Source organism: Triticum aestivum, chromosome 5A, assembly GCF_018294505.1.
Source record: "Triticum aestivum cultivar Chinese Spring chromosome 5A, IWGSC CS RefSeq v2.1, whole genome shotgun sequence".
Taxonomy (NCBI): Eukaryota; Viridiplantae; Streptophyta; class Magnoliopsida; order Poales; family Poaceae; genus Triticum; species Triticum aestivum.
In genome coordinates, this window is record NC_057806.1 from 591220115 (window position 1) to 591229932 (window position 9818).

Below are 9818 nucleotides of genomic sequence, written 5' to 3' on the forward strand. Positions count from 1 at the left end.
GTGCTGGGAGGTTAGGGTGGACACGGTCCCTGACCGAGCCACCATTGGGACCGGCCACCGTGGTCCTCCAGGAGGAAGAATCCTACGAAGAGCAGTACGCTGTGCAGCCAGACATCACTAACGTGCACACCGGAGGAAGGAAAAAGGAGGCTGTGATTCCTGCCCACCATGGCGAGCTTTCGTTACGTTGAGGTCGACTCGGAGCACTCCTTATTCAGCCCCAGTCGGCATGCAGGTCGCCGCCGCCAGCCCCTGGCTCCCCGCACCTGTCGCTGCTGGTGGCCATGTTGTGTGCATCGCCTTCCAAAGAGGCCAAGGCTGCACAAGGAAGGAGGAGACTCCACGGTGAACAAATCAGCCTTGACCGAGTCAATTTAGCAAAACCACCCGGCAAATCCATTTTGGGCGAGTATTGAACGGTATTGGTTTTATTAAGGAGTTAAGTGAACCATTTTAGACTTCGGAGGGTTATGTGAACCATCGACTTTGTTGAGGGGAGTAAAATGGACCTTTTTTTTATTTTTTTGATTGAAAAGCCGGGAAAGACCGATGAAAAAACCAAAACGTTGAAAAAAAAATCGAAAAAACCCGTTTAAAAAGCCGAAATTCGGTGGGAGCGCTCAGAGCGCGACACGTGACGAATGGTTAAGAGCGCGTCAAGTGGCGCTGATCGTTGCGAGGCTTCCAAGAAACGCTCGTTAACTTTTTTTTGAGAAGATAGAAGCGCTCGTTAACTAGTTGCTCCCGGAAGTAGTACACCATGCAAGTGAAATAACGTAGGAGGCCCGAGCGGGGCCTCTATGACGTATTAGCCCGGTCTGGCCCAGCCCGTTGTGCCGGCGGGCCTGAACCAACTATAAAAAGTTAAAAACCGCCGCACGGACACGGACACGCCGCACCGAAACGCAACAGAGAAACAAACACCGGCGGCACAGGCTGCAGCAAGGAGCAAGCTAGTTGAGCGGCATCCAGCTCGCTATGGCCGTGTCCTCCGCTGCTCGCCGCCTCCTCCTCGTCGTCACCGTGACCGTCGTCTCCGTCGCGGCCGCGGCGCCATCCTCGCCGGGGCCGTTCCGGACGCTGTACGCCTTCGGCGACTCGTTGACGGACACGGGCAACACGCACTCCACAACGGGGCCATACTCCTTCGGCGTGTCCCACCCACCGTACGGCGCCACCTTCTTCCACCGCCCCACCAACCGCTACTCCGACGGCCGCCTCGTCGTCGACTTCCTCGCCACCGACTTCGTTGCCCTCCCCTCCTTCCTCCCGCCTTACCTCTCTACCCTCTCCCGCAACGCCAACGCCACCAAAGCCAGCTACTCTGGCGTCAACTTTGCGGTGGCCGGCGCGACGGCCATCGAGCACGAGTTCTTCGTCAGGCAGAACCTCAGCGCCAACATCACGCCGCAGTCCATCATGACGCAGCTCGGCTGGTTCGACGCGCACTTCAAGGCGCGGCGGGCCAGCGGCGGCGGCAAGGACGGGGGCGTCGGCGATGCGTTGTTCTGGGTGGGCGAGATCGGCGCCAACGACTACGGGTACAATTTCATGGCCCCCGACGCCCTCCCGTCAGAGCGCATCCGGAGCATGGCCATCGATAGGATCACCACCTTCCTCGAGGTACACTGTGTTGCTCTAGTTTTGCGTTTCTTCGATGTCACTACTCAGTACTCACTAGCACTTCACAAATGCATGGGCATGGGTGCTGATGCATGCACGTCTGACGGAAGTTACAGGAAGCAACTAGCTTTGGCTAGATCTCATTGATAGCTAGACTCCCAATTTCAGGACTATTCTCGATAAGTAGCTGTTAAAATGAAATGCAGCTAATAGTTATAGTACTTAGCACAGTGAGTAGCTATTGAAAATGAAATGCAGCTAATAGTTATAGTACTTAGCACAGCGTGAGTAGCTGTTGAAAATGAAATGCGGCTAGTAGTTACAGTACTGAGCACAACGGGTGCTCAGAGCTTCACCCCCCTCTTATCTCGGTAAGGTTGATACACCCCGTCCGTTTTTTTACTCAGTATATTAGCTTTGTCATATATAAAGTTTGATACCAAATATATATGATATGAAAATATATAAAATCATGATTCTAATGGCATTGATTTGGTATTATGGATATTAATATTTTTTTGTATAAATTTGGTCAAAGTTTATAAAGTTTGACTCGGCCTTAGAGCATCTCTAGCACATCCCTTAAAATCTATACCACAAAATTGATTTACAGGATACGGCAAAACGTTTTTTTACATTTTTATAGTATGACTTTTGTTCCGGTTAGATTCTATAAAAATCTCTCATGATCCCGACAAAATTGCATAAAACCCCCTAAAAGCGCCCGCTAAATTATAATTGGATCTCATGTCCTGCACGGGGGTGAACTCGTGGGCGGCCGAGCTGCTGCTGCCGCGCCTACAGCCGGAATCGAGGTTCAAGGCCATGGCGGGGCACCGGTGGCAGCGGCGAGATGTGGTGGCTTCTCTAGTTGGCCAGAATCGAGTTTGGGAGGCGGCAACGCTAGCTGCAACGGAAACGGTTGGGGCTAAAATTTTCCTCCCGCCAAGCCACGTGAGAGATAGATGAAACTGTAAAAAGAGGAAAAAATCTTGGGAGTATGATGGACGGCGGACGAAATATACAACTCCCCATAAAAAAACTTATGGGACGGGCCGTTTTACAGGACTTGGCTATGATGATTTTTTGTACCGATTCTGTAAAACAACGGTTATTTTGCAGGATGAGGCGATACATAAAATCTGCTAGAGATAGTCTTAGCTCCAAAAAAGTGGGCGCTCTCCTGTGTGCAGCGGGTAAATATGGAAGGGGTAACTGAGCCAAGCACAGAGTGCAAGTTTCGGGTCATAATAACTGCACTAATTGGTTCGTGCGACACCTCACGTCTGTTGTAAGCAGGTCTTGACAATTTATCCATTATATTGTACCTCCTTAGTTCCTAAATATAAGATGCTTTGGTAGTTCAGTAAAAATTATCTAAGCACCAACTATGAATATGACAGCATGCAGATCACATATCAAATAATATCATTTATAAAGTTCAATTGTCCGAAGTAGCATCCCATCTGCACCTACAAAAAGAAATCATTCTTTAGCCTCCATACAAGTGTTCATTTATTATCAATAGCTAAATACTCATGTGTTGCTACGGGTTGAAACAATATGTAAAGAGTGGTGGCATGTAACCGATTGTCCTCGACTACTATGGCGCCGTCTGTGTTGTGATGATGTTGGTGGCTAAGTGTTTGTCTGTAAGGTCAGTCTAGATCAGGCCAGGCGTAACAGCCAGGAACCAATGAATGTGACCGGGGCGTTACAACTTGATGCCCGCAATGGCACATATCACCGCAATACTTATTACAAAAGTATTTCAAGGTATTTATGGAACTTAGGAGCTAAGGTTGGGCATTCCTGCCATAACTAGAGTTGGCATGGTCTATAGTTGTGTACATGAGATATCTTCTATCAAGTCATGTACTCCCTCCTTTCCGGTTTATAAGGCTCAATTTAAAAATCTCATCAACCAAGGTAGATGATGAGTGGTGGATTTTTTTTGTAGTTTACAAAAGCACCCAATTAATGCTCTTGTTTTCCTTAAAAAATTATGTTTACGAATGCATTAATTGCAATGCATGCATGCATAAAGTGCATGCATTGGTCAGTTTTCTCTTAATACTTGCATGCAATTATTTAATGCACTTTAAAGTCTGAACATGTGATGGAGAACAACCAAATTGAACCTTATAAAATGAAAAAACTAAAATTTTGAGATAAGCCCTATAAACCGGAAAGGAGGGAGTAAATGGTAAGATAATCTAACGAGGAATGCGTAAAGTAAACAAGTATCAAAACAACTAAACTAAAAAAATGCTAAAATAATAAACAACTTTTAGGCACAAGGCAAACTAACTAGCAACGATTAACTAGCCTGATATGCCACAATATATGAGTCGTACATGTACACCCACCCAACATTTAGCGGGTGTACGATAGTAATTAAGAGTTTCCATTTGGATGAGACAAATAGCAAATGGGTCTTCGTTACTCCCCCATTGAGTCGACGACCTAGGTCAAAGTGTTTCATTTCCATCTCTTTTGTATTTACACATTCGTTTTTCAATTAACACATCTAAAGAGGGATAGAGGTTTCTGCATTTTTATATAGGAAAAGGAAGTTATCTGATTAATTGGAAAAACTGAGCGAAAACCAGATACAAAGGGCACAAAGTCCCCAACCGACCGCCGAAGCGATGGAACCCGAGGCAAACACACCACTACACGCACTGACACACCACCAACGAGCCTGAAGGCACCGCACCACCACATCACAATCACCACTGCCCGGTGAAGGGAGAATAACCAGTCGGATATGGGAGAAGCAAGGATGGGCCACCCAAAACATTGGACACAAATATTACTAATCATCCAATGTTTTTTTTCGTATTTAAACAAATGGTGTGTTTGTATTGAAAAGTTATGGTGGTGGCCTAGAAATGGTTTAGTCTTATGAGAAATAATCCATCTATCCCATTATATAGCATGTTTAGATTTTTTTACGTCAAACTTTATAAATTTTGATCAATTTTTTATAACAAAAGTATCAACATCTAGAATACCAAATAAATACCGTTAGATCCATCATGAAATATATTTGGTACTGTAAATATAGATAATTTTCTCTATAAACTTCAAATTTGTGAAACTTGAATCTTTAGAAAACAAATACTTATTCTATGAACAAATTAAACGCAAAATTATCTCAACCACCAGAATGATTTGTCGGTGCGTGACTAAGAAAGAAACATGAAAAAAACGCAGGGGCTGCTGAACAGAGGGGCCGGGTATGTGGTGGTGCAGGGGATGCCGCTGACGGGATGCTTGCCGTTGACGATGACGCTGTCGCGGTCGGGGGACCGGGACAACCTCAGCTGCGTGGCGTCCGTCAACCAGCAGAGCCTCGACCACAACCACCACCTCCAGGCGGCGCTCCACCGGCTCCGGCGTAGCCACCCGGACGCCATCATCGCCTACGCCGACTATCACGCCGCGCACCTCGCCGTGGTGCGCAGCCCGGCCAGGTACGGCTTCGCGGAGCCCTTCAAGGCCTGCTGCGGCACAGGCGGCGGCGCCTACAACTTTGAGATCTTCGCCACCTGCGGCTCGCCGGAGGTCGCCACCGCCTGCGCCCAGCCCGCCAGGTACGTCAACTGGGACGGGGTGCACATGACCGAGGCCATGTACAAGGTCGTCGCCGGCATGTTCTTCCACGACGCCACCGGGGCGTACTGCCGGCCCACCTTTGGCTCCCTGCTGGCCGCCAGGAAAGGCCAGGGCAAGTGAGCGCCAACGTCATCGTCATCATCAGCTTAGCATGCACCAGTCTGATAGCCATTGTAATTCGGTTGAATTGTGATCCCTAGTACCTCGACTGAATCCTGTGCGTTTTAGTATATCATACAGATGTATAACTTGACGCTATGGTGACGAACAGAGTGTTAAACAAGAGTATCCTAGAATTTCATGTTAAAATGGCCAATTCAGATTTCTTCCAACAAGACACGGAGGAACTTCGGCCCCGTTCGGGGATCCACCGGCTCCAAGAATCTGCGGAGCCGCTGTTTGCCCGCTCCAAAACTTTAAACTACGCTCCGTCCGCTCTCGGAGCGAAGCCGTGGAGCAGAGTGGAGCTGAACAGGCCTTTCATGAACAATCACTGACCACGTCATAATAATGATGAGATGAATGCACCTCACATTTTCTTTGAGATAACATCATCACCTAATGAATGCACCTCAGACCTCACCTACAGCGAAAATCCTACACCCACGAAACTAACTTACGAAAATTACCTTACCAGGATGGGGCCCCATTCCCGCTAATAAAAAATTGCAATTATTTTATGTAGGTGTAGCAAAGCTCCACCTACAAAACTGAGCCAAATTATCATAAAACTGAGGCTAATCCCAGCTCTTTTTTTTAAGGATCAATGTGGCCGCATTTATTTAATCATAAGCGTTTGGAATCTCATCCGAGATTACATCAAGCCCGTAGTCTGAGATGATCCCCAACCACATCTGACAAAGTTCATCACCTACTCCGACTCTAGCTAATTTATGTACAACATTAGCAGAACAACGAAACCAAGACACCTTAAAATCCCAGCCCTCTCACGACATAGACGTTGGTGACCGTTCGTTTAAATGATTTAGCTGATCTCAGCTGCCAAATGTGCTATCTACTCTGGCCTTCCGGCAGTTTTATCTACTGGAAGAACCTGAGATCTGTAGTTGCTTGGGCCTTTCTACCGGCCCATATATCTAAGCATGACACGGTCGGTCTGCGTCTCTCAGCCCGGTCCAGAAGTGTTAAGACAGAGAGTGAGATCCATTGATTGGTCGTTTGTGTCCCATTTTTTCTTTCTAGCAAACTTGTTTTGTGTCCTGTTTGATGAACTAAATTTTAAAATTCAAACAATAGTGTGTGATAATTGACACATATGCACACACATATGTTTTTAAAATGCCTTTTGTATTATAAAAATATATTAAACACTGTCGGAAGAAAATTGAAACCTTTCATGGTGTCATTATATGACCACTTGAATCATAGTGTCACACAAAAGTTTTGTCATATGTTGCTTTCGACCCAACAGGAGATGCGGGGGTGTGATCCTTATTTTTGCCTTGTCTTCTACAGTTTGCTAATTTTCGCTCTCAGACACATAGCTCAAATCCGAGAACGAATCATCAAAAAACATTAGCTCCACCATTAGATCCATCCACATGTAATGCAAATCCTATGTGCATCTGCATGACTATGAGCCCCTAAACGAATTCTACAAGAAATGGTTGGGGAAATTTACCTCTCGGCAAGCCATCGAACAGCTTGAGGTCGCGCGGTGGAAGGGGTGGTGTGTCCAGATCGTAGGGTGAAAGCGTGGGGGCTGTAGTGAAGCGTGCAGGTCCGGGAACGGCTCTGCGAAGGTGACAAGGGTCAAACCGCGACGGTCTGGGCTTTTGGAGGTGGCACCAAAAGAAGGCGGCGTAGGCATGTGGACGGTGGCAGAAGGGAGTGTTAGTCCTTAATGTCCTAGTTCCAATATTTTGGTAGATGGAGGGTGCACTATATCAACTTGGACAACCTCCACATATGGAGGCTCACATGCTAGATTCGAAGTGCCCTCTAAAAATTATGGCCATAAAGGGAGGGATGTCGACTCTGTGATGCCTACTACACAACCTTCTTCTTGTAGACGTTGTTGGGCCTCCAAGTGCAGAGATTTGTAGGACAATATTAAATTTCTCTCAAGTGGATGACCTAAGGTTTATCAATCCGTGAGAGGCATAGGATGAAGATGGTCTCTCTCAAACAACCCTGCCACTACTAGAAAAACCCTACTAATGGCGCACCTAATATGGCCATTAATGGCGCATCTGTGGTGCGCCATTAACAGCACGCCATTAGTAATTTTTACTAATGGCGCACCACCTGGTGCGCCATTAGTATCTGGTATACTAATGGCGCACCGCGGGTGCGCCATTAGTATAGGCCAGCGTGCGCCATTAGTATGCCTCCCAGGGGCCATGTATACCCAGGTGCTTTGGCATACTAATGGCGCACCACCACTGGATGCGCCATTAGTAACCGCAGCATACTAATGGCGCACTACCCAGTGATGCGCCATTAGTATGCACTGTCATACTAATGGTGCACTGTCCTGTGATGCGCCATTAGTATGAATATTAGGTTTTTTTTATCTTTTTATTTTCTGTTTTTTGCACAGGTTACAAAATGTATAGTTTGACAAAATATAGACAGCACACATCAACAACAGATTCATCGAATACAATAGAAGATTAGTCTTTGAATACAATTCATCATATTAGTCTCCGAATACAATTCATCATATTAGTCTCCGAATTAAAAAGACCGAACAAAGATAGAACATTATATTACAAGTCTCGAGACCGCGAGTAGCGAGTTTGTCTTCACATTACAAGTCGATATCGATCATCTAAACTACCATCACATAGAAGAGAGCTGCGGTCATCACGATGAGCATCATCACGATGAAACTCGTCTTCATCCGGTTCCTCCAACGCTCCCTCCCCTCTCCCGCTAGATAGCGGGCGTATCTAGATTCGGCCTCGGCCCTAGTGGTGTACCCTTTGTAACTGTTACCGCTGAATCGGTGAACCTGTCTCCGACACTCCTCCCAGTCATCGTAGACTCCGGGAACCTTACCCTTGTACACGACATACGTCGGCATCGCTATGCACTAGCCAAACGAAACGTTAGTACCAATTCACAGACAATACATAAGCAATATATAATTATGCAACAGAACGATCGGAAGAGAAAAGGAAGACATTAATAGCATCGATTACATCTAAGTTGAACGACTCTCGAAACCAAAGAGACATACTACAAGTTCATTAAAGTTTAATTACAACATGAGCCAATCGATGTTTCAGAACTAGACAACTCGACTCAAGGGACCGGAGCGTGGATGAAGCCGCCGTCTATCGTGGGAGTCATGAAAGAACGGGCGTTGTCATCCTGCATTTGTAGCATTGTGTCGATGTCACTGTTGGACGGTTGATTTCTGAGGTAGAACTGCCCCGAGGTACGAAGGACATCTTGATGGATGATTTCCGCAAACTCCGACTGGATGCGAAAGAATTCTTGTCGGAGGTCCGCGTCCTGGATTGCCGACACGCTCGCGGCCCAATCTTTGAGTTTACTCGGTAGCAGAAGTTGATGATGGTCCCGTACGATCGCCCGCATGTGATGGATGGCGTAGTAGGCACCCTTCTGACCGCCAGGCGGCTGCTTGACGCAGCAGAACGTCGTATTGTGGGAGAACACGTGCTTGCCGTACTTACGAATAGGCCTGGTGAAGGTGCCTCCAGATTGGGCGTAGCCGGGGAGAACATCATCAAGAACCTTCTTGACATTTGTGTAGTCTACGTTCGACTGACGGTCCGGGTCGAAATACGTGGCCATGGAATATTTGGGGCTTAGGAGGATGAGCGTGCAACGTGTGTCACTGCAGAAAACACGGAATGTTAAAAGAAAAACGATCGAAAAGTAAGAATTCATATGTTACGGGCCGGTTGAGGGGAGGACTTACTCGGGAAAGTAAGGCACGAGGAAGTTATCCTTATCTTGGTTTGCCAGAATGACGCCTTCGAGGTAAGAACTCGCGACTTGCCGGTCCCCAGCGCTGCCCAAGATCTTGGCACGCATGTAGAAGGGGTCGACTATCACGATGTCCGGGGTCTTGTCGCGAATGATCCGCATCTCCATACTCAGCGAAAATAGCCGAACGAAGGTGTAGTGCAGCGGATGAAGGTTCAACATAGCGTGGATGTCATCAAAACGCAGGACGATCGTACGCCCGATGGAGTTATCCACAAAGCCCTTGCCCTCTGGCACCTTGGCCGCGAAAACCGGGTATGCCACATCCTTCTCCCTGAGACGCCGCTTCTCCAAAGCAAGAACACTGTCATGCAGACTCCGCATAGCACCGGTTGCAGCATTGAGCATATTTGTCGGTAGCATCGCCCTACCCGCCACATGCACCCTCCTCGAGATATCCTGCGGTGAAGGTGGCCCGTCCTGAGCACGGATCGTACTCGGTGCCGGCTGGCTCGCACCCTTCTTAGTCTTTCTTTTGCGTGCCTTCTTCTTCTCCTGTAATGGGACCGAGTTCTGCTCACAGACCGCCTTCTTGAGTGTGTTGGGGCTGATAATATTTCGCACCTCGCCTATCTGAGGCTCGGTGAAGTCGG

At 47.4% G+C, this 9818-nt stretch overlaps 1 protein-coding gene across 1 annotated transcript; it reads left to right on the top strand.

Annotated features, from left to right (window-relative positions):
• Positions 1-948: 948 nt before the first annotated feature.
• LOC123107848 (GDSL esterase/lipase At3g48460-like) lies at positions 949-5435 on the top strand. Its single transcript, XM_044529755.1, has 2 exons — positions 949-1623; positions 4843-5435. Exons 1-2 carry the CDS (start codon positions 979-981, stop codon positions 5362-5364), a joined length of 1167 nt encoding a protein of 388 aa, XP_044385690.1. The 5' UTR covers positions 949-978; the 3' UTR covers positions 5365-5435.
• Positions 5436-9818: the final 4383 nt, after the last annotated feature.